Genomic DNA, 17,646 nt, shown 5'->3' on the forward strand with positions numbered 1-17,646 from the left:
TTTCCAATATATATTTTTTTTATATAACCGTCACGAAAGGGTTAAAATGTTTTTAATTTTTGTTTGTAAAACTGAACACATTAAAAGTGGCGCTAGAATCAATTTGTTTTAAAACTAAGTTTTCTTAAATTTACTATATTATGAATTTAAATTTTCTGTTTTAAGAATAGTAATTAAATACTTCAACATTATGTAAATAGCAACATGAAATAAAAAAGACGAATTTATACTTAATAAAGTAAAATATTGGGTCTTATCGTTCTGGGCAATGAGAGTTTATTTTGGATTTTTGGAGCACTATGAGTTTAAAACATTTATCCCTTAGAAGACTTGAGCTCATATATAGACATTTATTTCCTATATAGATCTGTCATGGATCTTGATGCAATAAAGCAGGCTGTTTTGTAAATGTTAAAAATTGGAAGATTTCATTAAATAAAAGTAATCGCAAATATACTTAGTAAATAAAGAATTTTAATGTTAGAGGTAGATTTAAAATCTGCTTCAAATTTTAAGGATTTTTTTAAAATTCGTTTTTTGTATTATTCTTTATCTAAAAGCGCAAATACAATTTAAGTTATTTAATTTTGGCATCTGTGATTGGTGGATTGAAAATTATCTGCGCTCTGATTGGAGAAGCTTAAGTGTCGTACATAATTCAACTAGTTAGAGCGCAGGTAGTTTTCAATCCACCTATCACGGATGTCAAAAACAATTAACTTAGATTGTATTTGCACTTTTAAATAAAGAATTTTACAAAAAAAAACGAATTTTATAAAAAAAAATCCTTGAAATTTGATGCAGATTTCAAATCTACCTCTAACATTAAAATTTTTTCCATCTTATATATCTTATTGTTAATATCCTATTAAAAAGTAGTAAGGATTTTTGTCTGCAGCTTAAGATCTCATTAACTACGGAACTAACATTGTATCTCTTGGAGCTCAGACTCTGGTATTATTTATTTATCAATTATAGAAATCTAACTTTCAAGTACAAAAAGCACTACAGAAATAAGATATTGTAATTGCTATTATAATGTAAAATCACTAACGGCTACGCCCCCTAGAAGCCTCTAGGGGCACTGAACGCTCGACCTTATCTCATTTTAAATTTAGGGTTTTTTTGAGGGGGAGGGGGGTGAAGACACCCTCTCCAAAAATAGTTTAAAACCTTCCCAGGACCTATAAGAAGCTTCATTGTAAAGGAGAACAATATCGATTCAGCGGTTAGCGAGATCCTTCAGGACAGACAAAAAACGCTTACTACTTTATATAATAGGAGGATATAAGTATTACTTTATACCCGCTTTACACCCACTATTGAAAACATCTATTTAAGACTATTTCAGAAATTTAAGCAGCACCCTAGTTTTAAATTAATTGAAAATATTGTGCAGAGTTTTTACTTCTTTTGTTTCATTGTTTTAGGTCAGAATAGGTGCAGTTTTATTGGGAAATAGTGAGCCCCGCAGGGTGAGGTTCACACGCAGCCTTGAGACATTTCAATTTATCTAAAAAGTGAGAGGTTTTAAGTGCTCGAAAGGCACTTTGAGGAAAAGCACAAATATCTTATAAAATACAATGAAAAAACTATAAAATTTTAAAGAAAAAAAACTTACATTTTCATAGAGGTAAGGTTCCAGTGAAGCTTGCCACCAGGCCAGGCAGGATCCTCCAAGGGCTGTTCCTATGGCATAAACCAGGATTCCTTTGCATTTCAGTACATCCCACCATCCGATTTCCCTTAAATAACATCAAACATTTTTGAATGTTTCTCATAAATGATAAGATTTATCCTTTTTTTTTTGCAGAAATCAACGTAGGTATACCTTTTTTACAAGTCAACAAGGATGACAACACCCATAAGTAGCGAAGCTCAAAAATTATGAATAGATATCGGGAAAAAAATACTTTAGAGCAGTGTCATAAAATAAACATTACTTGATAAAATAGGGAAATACCAAAACCTTTAAAATCATGAAAAATTTGAAATCTAGAAATCGATCTAGCACCGCAATTAATGGACAAATCTTAATGAAACTTGATGGAAATGTGTATAATATGGGTTTATTCATTCCTTGATAATTTGAGCAATCAATCCTAAATTGGAATCGAGAAAATCTTGAAAACCTAAAATCTAGGAATCGATCTAGCACCCCAAATAACATTCAGATGGACAAAACAATATACAGATTTGATGGGCATATATCATAGGAATCTTCCCTAAATATTTCAGCTGTCCATCTTGAATAGAAGCCGAGAAAATCACGTTTCCCCCAATTCATAAATTGCGGACAGACGGACGGATATTCAGAATTATAGAGTAACTTCGCTGTTAAAATATTTACTAATCAACCCAGGGAGAAAAAGGACATTAAGTTTATTACACGCATCTCCTAAATTTATAATAACGTTTTCATATATATTGGCTTAACAACTTTGGTAATTTAAGTTTATTTTGATTGGTTGGTTCATTTAGCTAGGTTGAATGACCAAACGACGGTTCAGCGATTCGTGAGATCCTTTGGTACAATCGCACACACAGACACATACACATCAAAACATTTTACCTGGTAAAAGTTTCAACTTCTCCTTTTGGTTTTTCTTTCAGGAAGCATGCTGTAAATAGACAAGTAAACATGGCTGTAAACCCAGATAACCAAAATGGAAACCTAAAAAAGAAAATAAATATTTTTTAGCAAATTAGATTAAATCCCTAAAACTAACTGAAAACCCCGTCCTTCATCGATTATTTACAATTTAGAGAAAAAACATCCAATGATTGTGGTTCTTTTAGGTTGGGCAAGGTTAAGGCCCCGCGTGGGTTGACGTAAGGAAAATGAAGGGGGCATTATGTCGGGTCAAATAGAGACCTAAGAAAATCTGCCAAAAAAAAGATAATTCTGTGCTAAAAAGTATAAATCTTCCATTCTATGTCAATTTCTAAGCTCGTTCAGAAAATTCAAAATTAAAATCTTTCTCTTATATTTAACAGCAAAGCTTTTCTATAATAAGGGTTTGGTACGACCGACCGAAAGCCCGTCCGCTGTACATTCGGTCGTATGTCCGTTCGTACGTAAAAGTAAACTTTTTAAATTAAATAAGGCATGTTAGAATGATAATATCGATTTTAAACTTAGGATGTGGGTTTCTCGTATTCATTCGAATCCGGTGGATAGGAACCGGTTCTCATCCATACGAATAAACTATGTCTAGCATCGTATTATATCCAGCTTTTTACGAATATAAAAATGTACAATCATAAGATTTAAACCAGTTTTTTTAGCCGGTGCCTTCGGCACCACAGGGCTAAAAAAAACTAGTTTTAATCTTATAATTGTACATTCTATATCCGAGGAAAGCCGTTTATAATACGATGCGAGAAATAACTATTCTGTAACATTTAGATAAGATATTTCAATTGAAGCATCTCCATAATCAAGTCCCAAAATGTAAGTATGTCCTTAAACAAGATCCTGTATTTATGTAATTTTGCAACAAGTTTATATACAATTCTGTTTATACTTTAAAATTGATATTCTGCTTATTAAGTTTATGACACCCTACAAGTGTTCATGTTAGTTTGTATTTTTAAATTCAGAGCTTAGCTTTTCTGGATGTTGTCATCCTTATTAAAGAAAACAATATATTTTTTTTTATCTAAACTGATATTTCTGAACTTACTGGTAGGAACTTGTTTAAGCATCAATTAAGTTACAAAAAATGAAGAAAAATCTTACCCGAATCCTCCCAGATTATAAAGAAATCCTCCAAGCACTAGGTATACAAATTTATGTTTACAAAAATTCAACAAATAATGACAATACGTAGGAATTCATTTTAAAGTTAGGTTCTCTTATAGGGATGTCAACAACAACCCCTCCTTAAAATTTAAATAGGGATGGCCCATATCTTCCCCTTTTTTCACCCCCCAAGAAATACACTCCAAAAACAACAAATACAAACTTACTATTTTATTAACTAGTGGCTGCGCTCCTAGCATCTAGCTAGAAGCTATTCATTAGAAGGAGTAAGGAAAGTGGGAAATATAAAAAAAAAACTTAGATATAAGAATTGAATAGCCCAAAACCAGCCAGTAACCTATAAGAAGCTTCCATAAAATTTTCAGTAGTTATCAAAATTCTAAGTTACAGACAAAAAAAACCTGAATACTTAATAGGATATATCCATAAAAATAAATCTAAAAGTTATCTTCTAATATCTAAGAAGTATATTTTAAAAGGACGAATCCCAATCTGCACCACTTTTGACGTCATATTCTCCATCTCTTTTTTAGGGGTTTCCTTTCCCACTTCTCCTCTCATCTTTCTCATTTTATGACGTCAGAGGAATCAAAAGTGGTGCAAAAGTGGTACAGATTGGGCTTCGTATTTTAAAAGCATTAACATATCCCTTATTCCCTGATAATCTGAAATGATAAGATAAGCTGATAATCTAAAGTAAACACTCAACATATCTGTTAGGAGAAGCTACATTTAACTAGGCTAAAATAATAAAATAGGATAGTTTAAAATACAAAGTAGAATGATGTCTGTCTGTCTGTCCGTCTGTCCGTCTGTCTGTCTGTCTGTCTGTCTGTCTGTCTGTCTGTCTGTCTGTCTGTCCGTCTGTCTGTCTGTCCGTCTTTCCGTCCCTTAAGATCTCGGTAACCACTGAGCCGATCGGATTCTACTCTTCAGGGAATATACTACTGGTCCTGATGTGGTTTTAGGCTATTTTAGGGAGGGGGGCACCCCCAACCGCTCCAAAAACATAATCCCCCCAATTTTTATATTTTTTTTATCACCTCTTGGGGCAAAACCCCTAGATGCTAGGGGCGAAGCCGCTAGTAAAAAATAAAAAGAAACTACATAATATAACAGGGCCCTGCAGCCGCGCGTCAGCCGCGACTACGCCTCAAATTTAAACCAGTATGGATGCTTTAAAAAACAGATTGAAAAGTAGGATTGGCATAACTGTGTCAGGTTTGGAACTCTAGCTGAATTTAATGTAAACCCTGAACCACTGCTTTATGCAATCTACAGTTTCCTGGATATTTTGTCTATGGTAGTCCATAAGTGTAAAAGAGGAGAAAAGTGCAAAATAAACGGTTTGCCAATGCTTTTTTTTTATTTGCATAATTCAGTTGATCAGTAAAAAATCAAAAATATATTTATTATTGATATATAAGCATTTTACTCTAAAAAGAATCTTTTTCTTTTATCATACGTGTTGCTTTAACAAATAAAAACAATGTACTGTAAAGCTTTACACTTATGGACTACCTTAGACAAAATATCCAGGAAAATGTAGATTGCATAATGAAGTGGTTCAGGGTTTAGTAAGATGTTGATTTCCCTGAGGCTCACGGGCGGCTGACGTGCCACTGCCGAGCACTGATATATACATACTTCTACAATTTAATTTTTATGGTGTTTTTTCATAATTTAACCATATAAGAATCTCGACCGTTTTGAAGAGGGTAATAGTAGAATTTAAATAACTCTCTTTTAATAAATGTTATCAAAGTTTAAAATTTAACGGGTTCATTAGATTGTTACAAATTAATAATTTCTTGATCATTATAAATCTTGAAAGAAGTTGTATCAACTTTTTTTTTATAGCTAGAAGACGATAGTGTTGCCAGAACAAAAAATACAATTGGCCATTTCTATATTTTTTTATTTTTTTACTTTTTTTTCAATTTTGCTTACAATGGATTCGTAATATTTTTCTGATTCTAAAGGTATATATGAACCCATGTTTTTTATGTCTGTTTGAGAAAATATTTAGGTCTAAAGTTTTTATTAAACCGAGGTTAAAAAATAGATTTTTTCAATAATTACTCAACAGAATTTTAAAAGTAAGGTGTCAAATTAAAGATCTTACTATTTTTGTTCTTACTGGCCACTTCCTTCTTTTATTTTGTTGCGTTTTAGTACCTTAAAACCGACTTAATTATTTTTTTAAAAAACTTAAATTACTTAAAAAATAAGAGGTCTACAAAAAAACCGATTGCATATCTGAATTCTATGAAAAATTTTACATCTACTACTTACTAAAAGAACCGGCTAGCCATAAAAAAAAAAGTTGATACACCTTCTTTACAGTATATAGCTTTTTATTATCCTAATATAATTTGAGGTTTAATTTGTCTAATACTTTTGAATGATTTAGTACATTCTAAAAAATAATTAAATGTGCAACCTAAACTTCTACTATTTCTTACTATTCTTAGATTTTAAAAATTTAAAATGAAAGCTAGGCACATAACTGGCAAACAGTTCATTTAGTAGATAATCATTATTTTGACTGTAAGGTTTCGTGATTTTAAATTGCAATAATGATATCTTTAACATAAAATTTTCCTGGTCCAAAAACAGTTCCAATACCAAAACAGGATTCTACAATCGACTAAATAAAAACGAATTAATAGTTATTTATCGCATCGTGTTATAGACAGCTTTCAGCGGATAGTAAACTGAAAAATTTAAGATTAATTCCAGTTAGTTAGCTAATAGCCACGTGAGGATAAGAAGCGGTTCGAATGCTGGAAATTTTATTAGGCTAACTGAATATATTTCTTCATGTAATTCAAAATAAACAAAGATGACAACTTTCAAAGCACAATAATCATGAAATAGACACACGGACAAAATGAGTTTAAGAGCTGATGTTCAGCTGTCATATAAAAGTAAAAAAGAGAAAATATGGGGATAACTTTTTTCTACCCTATCATTGATTAAAATGCACTTTTAGGTTTACTCATTACCAAAGTTGCACATAAAAACTCTTTTTATTATGTTATTAAACAAAATAAATTCAAATCAACAATTAGGCGTTTTTATTATGCAGTGGGCCATTTTGTAGTTGGTTTTTTGACATTTATTTTGTTTAATTACTACATAAAAAGAGTTTTTATGCACTACTTTAGTAATTCTTAAACCTAAAAGTGCAATTTAATCAATGACAGTGTTGAAAAAACTTTTAACATGTTTTATAGTTTTTGATCACTAATTTTATATACATTTATCTGATATGTATATCAAAAGCAAAAAAAATTTTCGATTTTCATACTTTGCAAAAATGTCTTGGTTACTTTTTGCACTATATTGACTCTAAAAAGGATTCTATATCTGATTTTTACAATTAGGATAATAGATTTTATGCCAATTATTGTGTTTACATAAAGAAAAAACATAGTTTTTGTTCCTATACCTTTTTTTATCATAAAATGTGAGAAACTGCTTTTTTTATATAAGGTGAAAAAAGTAACACTAAAGAAATTTTTTTGCCTTAAGTATGTACTAAACTTATAGATAAACACATTTCATAAAAAGATTTTTTTTCTAAATAAGTCATTATAGGCATGAAATTAGTTTTGCAAATTAACATTGCAGATTTTTGCAAATAACTTGCAAATATGATTTCTGCGGATTTTCTAATTTACATAGGCGTTTTCTGTGTATATTCCTCTTTCCAAAAATACCTCACTTGTCAAGATTGGATAAAAAAATCTTTGTGGTCGAGATTCCATAACTGTGCTTAATGAACAATAATCAAAATTCAATAAGGTCCCCAAAATGTAAATGTAAAATTTAAACTTTGGGGACTATGTATTATACTTCCCAATGTCCCCATCCTCTCTGAATATAACATATACTAATGGGAACAAACAATATAAAGAAGGAATCAGTAAATTAATATAAATTACTTACGTAAGATGTAACTGTTTAGTAACTAATATTTTAGGACAGCCATTAACTTTTGTGTTTTGATTTACTCAACAAGTGCATAAATGTAAATTGCATTTGAGAATTAACAATTAAAAGTAGCGCGAATAGTTGCCAATGTTATTCAATAAGTAAATTTACTCTACAAAAAAAAACTTTAAAACTTGGGTTTAAAAGGCTAAGTCTACTAGGTATTATTTCAAAAGTAAGCAATGATTTGGACAGAGATATAAAGGGATAAAACAATGGCCGATGAATTCAAGTACATCCAAATGTTGATGCATAAAGTTACCCTTCTGTAGATTATGATTAGTAGTTCAAACGTTTGGACAATCAGCATAATTAACCAACCAATTAAACTTAATTAAAGCCCCCAAAGTTGTTTAGCCAACGAATAAGAACACGCTCTAATTTCGGTTTTTTCTACATCATTGAGCTAAGTATAACCAATACATGCGAAATTCTGCTGCAGTACCATCAAAATACTTTAAAAAATCAATTTACATATAAAATTTTATTGGTTGAAAGGGTAAAACTTCTATAATAAAAAAATCTTATTAATATAATTCATTTTCATCTCATGCTAAAATCAACTTCCTAATACTATTGTTGCTTTTAAAACAGATTTCTAAAGTGGGTAGAACGCAATGAAATCAAAAGCACCATTTGTCAAAAACTTGCCAAACTGTCCTAACATACCTGTCCTGATATTTTATTAAGAATAAATGTAAATAACTTACTGTTGCCTTTCCTTTGTTTGCCTCGGAGACTTGATTAGAACCTAGATTAGTGTTTTGTTAACAGGGATATAAGGATTAATCTATAATACAAAGTAGAACGATGTCTGTCTGTCAGTCTGTCCGCCTGTCTGTCCGTCTGAAGTTTAAGATCTCAGTAACCGCTGAACCGATTGGGCTTTACTTTTCAGGGATTATACCTACTGGTCCTGTGATGGTTTTAAGCTCTTTTCTTGGGGGTTGGGACACCCCCAACCCCCCAAAGATTTCTTTTTTCTTAAGATTTCCTTGGTCCTTTAACGAATTTCGCCTTAATTTTTTTATCACCTCTTGGGGCAAAGCCCCTAGAGGCTAGGGGCGAAGCCGCTAGTATGTTAATAATGCATGTAATGCATGTAAATCAGGAGCCAAAACATATAAAAATGTCTTAAGAATAGTTTAAGAGTGAGGGTATAGACTTAGGAAACCATAACTTGAAGGTTAGCCTAGGAAATTTTGACTCTGACAACATTGATATGGCATAAGTAAGCAAAGTAGCTTGAAATTCAAAATAAAAGAGAAAAATTAATTTTACCACCTTTGCACCGTAATTAACCATTTAATTCCCTCCAATGCCCCCCATCCGGTTTTTTCTATCTCATTCTCTGTCAGTGATAGATAGAGGGCTATAATTGAGTGACTTTTTAAAAATGGGTATGACACATAACTGAGAGTTGGAATTTTTTTTGATATCTCCATCAATGAAAATATTGCATTTCTAGCTTAAAAAATAAGAAAATTTAAGCTGTTTTACGTTTTTAAGTAAAAAAAACCTAAAAACAAAGGTCGTTAAGTCGTTAAATAAAAGGAAGCGTGACCCACTCATAGTTAGAAATTCATTATCAAACAGGGGACATGCATAAAAAACATTTAGCCCTCTAGTTATAATGGGAGCTGAGATAAGGGGGGGGGGGGGGCGTTGAACGACCGATAAAGGTGCGGCTAGAGGCCAGACTGTTAACGGTAAAGAAGGCGAGAACGAGGAAAAAATACTTATAAATATACTTTTGCATTGCAATAAAAATGGCAGTTCCTAATTGAGTATCCTATGTCCCTGACGAATATATATTTAGACATTAATATTTGAACAGAACATTAATTTTCCCAGGGTACAAAATGTTCATGGGTTTTTGCGTTTTAGATAAAACAAGACGTAAAAACGTTTTGACGAAAAGCTATCAACAAATATTAGCCAGAGAAAAACAAATATTAGGACCTTACTTTTAAATATTTAAACGTTTCAGGGAATGGATATGTGAAATACATGGATATATTGACAAGGGAAAATTTGACGTCAGTTTAGCTTGTTAATATGGACCTCATTTATTTGTCAACTCGCTCATCCAATAGGGCGGGAGGGGATAGGAAAAAGGGCTGGATGTTTTAGCATCATTTTATCAAGAGAGCATGAAAATCTAGTGCAGCATCCGAGTAATATTATATCTATTTTTTTCGGGATACCGCCAAAAATAAAATCATTTAAAAATTTACCTAATGGATAAGCTGTAGGAGCTACAATAGATTCGCCCAAAGCTGTAAAAACTCGTATCACCAGGCTTAATCCAAAGTATAAAGTTCCATTGCGAATGTATGTCAAAAACCTAAAATAAACGAATTAAGGATTATCCATGCATATTTTTTTCCTTGTAAAATCAAAATTTATCTACAATTAGATTAGTCTTGCTGTAAGTCATTAGTAAAAGCTCATAATTGTTGGTTGGTTAGAATTGTCTTATTAATTTCAAACTTTACATAATGAATATGATTTATGTAGGAGTTATGATCAATTTAGAAATCATAGTAACACTATAATAAATGCCAGAAAATTCGCATGTCCTTTTTTAACTGATGTTTTTTCGCTCCTTAAAAACTATACTTATATATATATAAGCTTTTCCATAATTGACGTCAGTCCGTGCGTCCGTCCAAAAGGCACAGTAAATATCGTTGATTTAAGCATGATGCATTGTCCTACCGGTTTCATACTTTACATGATGAGTTAGAAAGCCTAGAAACTTTATATTTGTTACCAATTATTATAATACAGGGTTAGAAGGGAATATTATATCTTTTAAATAGCGGGGGTACTATCTTAAAAAATAGCTATAAACCCTTTCCATGACCTTATAAAAGCTGCACTGTAAAGGATAACCATATCGGTTAAGCGGTTAGCGTGATTCTTTGGTACAGAGATTCTGTTAGTTTTATTTAGGGATACCAACATGTAACACAAATATAAATGTCAACCACTCACAAATGGACTAAATGTCTTAGTAAAAAGTAACAAGCCCTTTTCACTCAACAGAGGGAGCATAGGCCGCTGACAATCTGTCAGTGTTTCTGTAACAATGTGGCTTTTTTATGGATATGGGATAGGGTTGCCAGCCCTAAGCCCTATGATTGCGGTGTAAAGCATCCATTGGCCCATCAGACAACCAACCCTTTGATTGCACGACCTTTGTATGAGAAGTCCTAACTGTACATGGTAGTGAGTTGCGCCTGTTTGGGGCCAAGGCATTCTACCTACTGTTACTATTTACGTCGCGCACCTGACATAGCAGCAGTAGGAACCATTTTTAACGTCATTAGTTATGACGCGGTGTCGGACCGAGATTCGAACCTATCTCCTTCCTGACGACGAGCAGATGCGCTACGTGTTGAGCCACGGTCGCGGGTCCTTAGTTATAGAGTAGCTGCTCTGTAAAAAAAACTGCTTACCCAAAAAGAATGTTGCCAACTCCTGTAATAAATACCCCAGCCAAAAACAGTCGTCTTATGCCAAATTTTCCTATCTAAATCAAATATACATGATAATTATGACGAGCTAATATCAATAATTTTATCAAGGGACAGTTAAATGTAGATAATTTTAATTAAAATTTTTTTTTATCAATAAGTAAAAATTAAACTTAAAGTACCTCAATTTTATAAAAAAAAAATATTGTAAGGTTATCCATAAAAAATGCCTTATTAATTACTGCTTCCCCCTTCCTCCCTCTCCTCCTCCTTGTTTATAAACAAATTGAAAGAAGGAAGTCTTTTTAATTTGTTTATCACTTTAGGTCAGTTTAAGTTAGGCTATATTGGGTAGTGGGTAGCAAAAGGGGTTAGTCATATTGAAAGAAAAAACTACCGCACCTTTTATTTGCAATTTTTTAAAAATAATAAGCGAGACTTATTAAGAAAGAATAAAAAATTAAACTTACCAAAGCTCCACAAAATGGTGTAAATAGAAAGGTTGCCAGGTAGGCAGAACCTGAAAATATTAATGTATACTTTCTAATCTATGGTATTTTATCATTTTTTGCAAGCGGCTTACGAGGCAAGATTTAATAAATGTAGTCAAAGATTTTAACCCAACAAATTGTCAATAGTGTTTTCATAACAATTGGGTACCAAGGTAATTTACAGTCCAATGTCCCCTCCCTCCCTGACTATAAAAACAAAATATTTACCTATAACAATTCCAGATTGTGAAACACTAACTCCTCTGTCTAACGCCTAAAATAGAATAATGGTTTTATTAAAACTTGAATCTTACGCAAGATTTTTATGTACTCTTGTACTCTTAATAAAGTAAAACTCGTAGCTGGCTAAAAACGATTACAAACCATCCCCTCTTACTGGATGAACGAACTCAGCAATACAAGATGCCCATGTTAGCAATAATTTTCCCTATTACAATATCTACGTACATACGATCTATATACATTAATAAAATTTTACTAATTTCACTAAAAGAAATGTAACATTAATATATAAGCATTTAAAAATGTCAATAAAAAAAGTTTAGATTTAGAAGGAAATCCTCAACTTTTGAATTATTTATTTGGCCTAAAAGATGTTAATTTGATAAAGTAGCTTTGGGTTTAATAAAAGATTGAATTAAGTAGCCATCTAGGATAGTACATTAAAATTAGTTCATATGGTTGCATCATAAGCCTTATTGAAATTCAAATATTAAAAAAAATTGTACTATTTCAATGTTTTAAAACGAGTATATGAAACAAATTGTCTGGTTAGTTTCCATAAATGTGTCTTTTAAAGATGAATAAATCTTAATCGATTATCATTTATTAACAGCGAAGATTTTCAACATTTGGGGTCGTATTAGATCAAGCAACTAGCCGCTGAACCGATCTGGTTCTCCTTTACAGGGTAGCTTCTCATAGGTCCCGGGAAAGGTTTATAACTATTTTCTTGGGGGCGGGACATCTAAAATACGAAAAATTGGTTTGATCAAACCTCTTGGGGCAAAGCCCCTAGAGGCTAGGGGCGAAGCCGCTAGTAAAATATAAAAGCCTAAAACCATCCAGGGAACTATAAGAAGCTTCCGGGGAAATCATTTGGTTTGGTAGTTATCGAAATTTTTAGCTACATACAAAAAAACCTTACTTTTTAAAGTAACTAGCGGCTACGCTCCCTAGAGGCCTCTAGGGGCACTTGAGGCGGGGAGAGTTGATGACCATTTTTTTGAGGAGGGGGGGGGGGGCTTACTTATTTTTATTTAATTATAAAAAATTAAATTAATTTTTTTTTGGGGGGGGGTTATTTTTTTCTCTTGTGAGGGTGGTGGTTCCCTCCCCCAAAATAGTTATAAATCTTCCCAGGACCTATGAGAAGCTACCCTGGAAAGGAGAACCCGATCGGTTCAGCGGTTAGCTTCAAACAAACAGACAAACAAACAAACAGACAGACAGACATCGTTCTACTTTTTATTATAGATAAGAAATCCTTTAACGGTCTACGCTTTGATGGAGGTTGTCATCCTTGTTGTCGTTAGGCAGAATTTATAAGAGTTAGGTTACACGTTATAAAAACTAAACGTGCTCATCAGATCATATGCGTAAAAACATGGATCTAAAGGGATAAGATTAAGCACGATAAATTGATGTATAGCCCTAATGATGATACACAAAATTACCCCTTCTGTAGATCCCAATTAGTGGTTTAGACGTTTGGACATTCATGTTAATGAAACAAACAATCAAAATTCAATTAAAGTCCCCAAAGCTAACATATAGGAAAATTTTGGGGACTAGTACAAAATAGCAGCCCAATGTCCTCTTCCTCCCTGTATAAAAATAAATATATGCATAGTAGATGTATTTTTGAGTAATTTCCGGAAAATTTTTAAAGCGTAAGATTTGTCTAGATTTATCTAGGGGAAAAAAATTATTTGCAAACAATAAATTATAATATTTATAATGCATTTGTGAATATAAAAAAATGATAAGATTAATAAATCAAACAAGGATGAAAACATACATAATAAGCTAAGCTAAAAAAAATTATGGAATGGGCAAATGGACAGAGATAGTTATAGTAGCAGATTGAATTTTCAGATTAAAGAATAGAAAGATATATATAGAATATGCAAGAATTAAAAGAAATGACAAAACCTATAAAAAGTAAGGTTTATATCTATTGAAACACGACCGACAGACAGGCAAAATAATATATATGATAGACGCGCATATGTAATTGGAATTATGACTGAAGATTCCAGCTGTCTATCTTGAAAGTATTACGTAACAATAAAATAACGACCCCCCCCCCCTATCTGCCCCCTCCTAGACTAAAAATAGTCTTGGGGACAATGAATAATGGAGTAGCTTCACTTACATCAATAATTAATGGGGTTACAAACAATTTAAATATTCAATCTTATTTAACCGATTCTTTGTGATTTTCCTCTCAAAATTTCCTAACGATATCATACCACACACATATATGTTGTCGTATTGTTATTATGTCAATAAAATGTCAACCATGGCCACTATTGTATAATACTGAGAAGTTCAAAAAGGGGGTTTATTCACCCCCCTACACCAATCTACATACCCCGATTTGGGTTTAAATGCAGTATCAAAAATCGTAATGGGGATGTCAATGTTTTCGTGTGCAACCCCCCCCCCCCTTTTTGGAAAACCCTCTGCACGTAATTAGTTGAAGTTTTGCTTTGTGATCACATAAATATTTGGAATAATCATAGACAATTATACGAAGTAAGAAAAAACATAATAAAATGACATCCATAAAAGCTCTGAAACGGTATGACAGACGATATTTACCCTTGTAGATTAACAGAATTGAATTTACATAATATAAATATAGAAGTTTTGACAAAATTATACGTTAATTTGTTGCACAACTTCTTAAATATAGAATTCTGTTTAAGGACATACTGACATTTTTAAAACTTGATTATAGTGATGTCTCGCTTATAATATTGGACCTAATTGTAATAGAAATTAGTACTCCAAAAATCTGATAAATCGGATGATTAAATAACATTAAAATTGTTATTAAAAAGTTTAAAATCAACTTGTTTAAAATGGACGTACAGACATTCTGGTAATGATTAATAGAGTTGCTGCACTTTCTAAATCGTAACTAACTACACAGGAATTACAATGCAATGTTTGAAATCGATAGTACAATTCTAACATGCCTAGATTAACGAAGAAAGCTATCCGTTCCGGACGGACGGACCGACCCTAATTATTTTAAACAGGCGTTTGGATAAACTTATTAAATCAATAATAATTTACCTCTTGTGGATAAATGGGCGTAGGTATGGAGTAGGAGGCCCCGGTCAGCATCATACCAAAACAAACCATCACAAAATTCAACGCGTTTTCAAGCTCCATTTTATACAATTTTCAAAATAATTAGATAATTCTATAAGCACATTTGTTTGTGTGTGTTATCTGCTCAAGATGCAAGGGGTCACTGAGTTACAAATGCGTTATTCTTTAGTTTTGGGGTAGTTATCTAAAGTGTTTTTGCAATGTAACAATATTTTAATCCTCATATTAAAGGAACTGGATGTCTGTATGTCTATGTGTGCCGAATATTGTTCTCCTCTACAGTGAAGCTTCTCTTAGGTCCAAGGAGGATTTATTACTGTCTTGGGGGAGGGTACTTCCAATCCTACAAGTTAAATCGCCCCCCTGGAAAAAATAAGCATCCTCGAAAAAATGATTTTTGTAAAGTTGAGGGTCAACTCACCCCCCCCCCCCCCCACTTACTCCCTCCGGCACCCATTCCCTCCTCCAGTGCCCTGTAGAGTCATCAAGGGGCATAGTTGCTAGGTGAACATAATTTACCAAAATCGTTTTCTTATCGCCAAAGGTAGCCATATCAATGTTAATAAATCCCATAAGCTGATAACAAAATTATCTAATACGTCAGTAGATTAACCAACCTTCATTTTAAGCTTATCTTCACCTGACCTAAGTAAAGACTCTATAAATCAATTTTCTCGTATTCATTCGAATCCGGTGGATAGGAACCGGTTCTCATCAATATGAAAAAAAACTATGTCGAGCATCGTATTAAATTCAGCTTTCTACGAATACTAAAAAGGTACAATCATAAGATTAAAACCAATTTGTACATTCTCTATATCCGCGGAAAGCTGTTTATAATACGATGCGAGAAATAACTATTCTCAAAAAATGAATGAAACTAATCCTACAACGCTCTAGTTATTCTTGACCTAACCTAACCTATATAAACATTACAAGTACCTTTTTGTTTAGAATCGATATAAATAGCTTTATCCCCACAGGTTTTGATACATTTGGAGCACTTTCTATTGGACCGTACTTAACCTAGTTTAGACATAAATGTATTAGTAAAGCTGTAAAACCTAGACAACTACCTGGCCCAATTAATGGGGACCTTTTTCGTCAGCTGGCAAATTGCTTTCTGCTCTTTTGTAGCGTCTTGGCAATGTTTATATTTCCGACGCTATTGGCTGGTATTCAAAGATCCAATTGAAAGTCTCACAGGATTCGCACCTTGTAGGTAGAGTTAATCATAGCTCGAGCCTCCTCTATAATTTTACTTTAATGTCCCAAATAACCAAACAATTGATAATAAATTTGTGATTAAAAAAAAAAAATTCTGTTGTTTTATTAAGACACTAATTAGGTGAATAATCTTTAATTTGGGTGGTGATAGTCAGGGTGAAGGTATAAGACAATGGGCGGTGAATTAATTCAAATCAGGAATTGTAAATTTTTTTAATAGCTACCAAATATTGGAGTGATGAACGGGATGTAGATTTATTTAATCAACATTTCCCATGTCTTCCCTGAGTATAGTGGAATAAAAATATAATGGAAGGGGGGAAGCAATACATTCAAAATGGATTTATTATTGTTAGGATTTAACACCAGATTGTCATGTACTCTAATAAGGTAAAACTTGCAGCTGGCTAAAATAAAAATCCTTCCTATCCAACCACTTTATCTGTCCCCTCCTACTGTATGTACAAACTTACCAATGATTGAGTACCATGTTAGCAACATAAATTGACGAGAATTTTTTCCTGTCACAATATCCACATATATTCTATATCCATTATTGAAATGAAATGGAGGAAGGGGGACAATAAAATATTTGGGTAACAGTTTTAGGGAGGGGTGCTAAGTAGTAGGTAGATAGATAGAATGGGGGGGTTTGTGATAAGCAGGGGTAAAGGAAGAGTATAATCTATAATACAAAGTAGCCTGATGTCTGTCCGTGTCCGTCTATCGGTCCGTCCGTCCGTCCGTCTGAAGCTTAAGATCTCTGTAATTACTGAACCGATCGGATCCTACTTTTCAGGGAATATACCTACTGGTCCTGTGGTGGTTTTAGGCTATTTTCTTGGGAGTTGGGACACCCCCCCCCAACCCCCCCCCTTTTTTAGAAGATTTCCTTGGTCCTTTTTTGGTAGAAGATTTCCTTGTTCCTTTTTATTTTTTTTTTACGAATTTCACCTTAACTTTTTTTTTGATCACCGCTAGTTTTCTATATAAAAAAATGCCGAAATTGTCACAAATTACTATCCTAATTTGAGGAATACCGTCAATGCTGGTATGTTCTTTAAGAAACTTTTTAATGTATCTGATGTATCTGAAAGAATTTTATTTAAAAATTTTTGCTCTAGCAATATTTCTTATAAAGTAGGGTTAAACTAGATTGGTTTCGCCAAATAGCTTGAATGCTGTTCTGGATCAATAGTGAGATTCTCTAAAAACAGTTGACTGATTAGTCTGACCATTTACATAGATATTTATCTTGCATGGTAATGAGATGTGCCTGTTTACTGGCCAAGGTATTCCATTAAAGCAACAGTAG

The 17,646-nt window shown here is 32.7% G+C and overlaps 1 protein-coding gene across 1 annotated transcript in view; it reads right to left on the reverse strand.

Annotated features, from left to right (window-relative positions):
* LOC145327253 (MFS-type transporter SLC18B1-like) overlaps positions 1-15,252 on the reverse strand; it is a 35,293-nt gene extending 20,041 nt beyond the window's left edge. Inside the window, exons 1-10 of the mRNA XM_080170840.1 lie at positions 15,066-15,252; positions 11,967-12,012; positions 11,718-11,767; positions 11,230-11,303; positions 10,003-10,112; positions 8,476-8,516; positions 6,371-6,416; positions 3,743-3,779; positions 2,573-2,674; positions 1,622-1,745 (exon numbers count right to left, since the gene is read on the reverse strand). Coding sequence (XP_080026966.1) covers positions 1,622-1,745; positions 2,573-2,674; positions 3,743-3,779; positions 6,371-6,416; positions 8,476-8,516; positions 10,003-10,112; positions 11,230-11,303; positions 11,718-11,767; positions 11,967-12,012; positions 15,066-15,164 — 729 coding nt within the window. The 5' untranslated portion in view covers positions 15,165-15,252. The remainder of the gene's footprint in view (positions 1-1,621; positions 1,746-2,572; positions 2,675-3,742; positions 3,780-6,370; positions 6,417-8,475; positions 8,517-10,002; positions 10,113-11,229; positions 11,304-11,717; positions 11,768-11,966; positions 12,013-15,065) is intronic.
* Between the last annotated feature and the right edge of the window lie 2,394 nt (positions 15,253-17,646).

The sequence above is a fragment of the Acartia tonsa genome, chromosome 8, assembly GCF_053477335.1.
Source record: "Acartia tonsa isolate MP-2025a chromosome 8, ASM5347733v1, whole genome shotgun sequence".
Lineage (NCBI taxonomy): Eukaryota > Metazoa > Arthropoda > Copepoda > Calanoida > Acartiidae > Acartia > Acartia tonsa.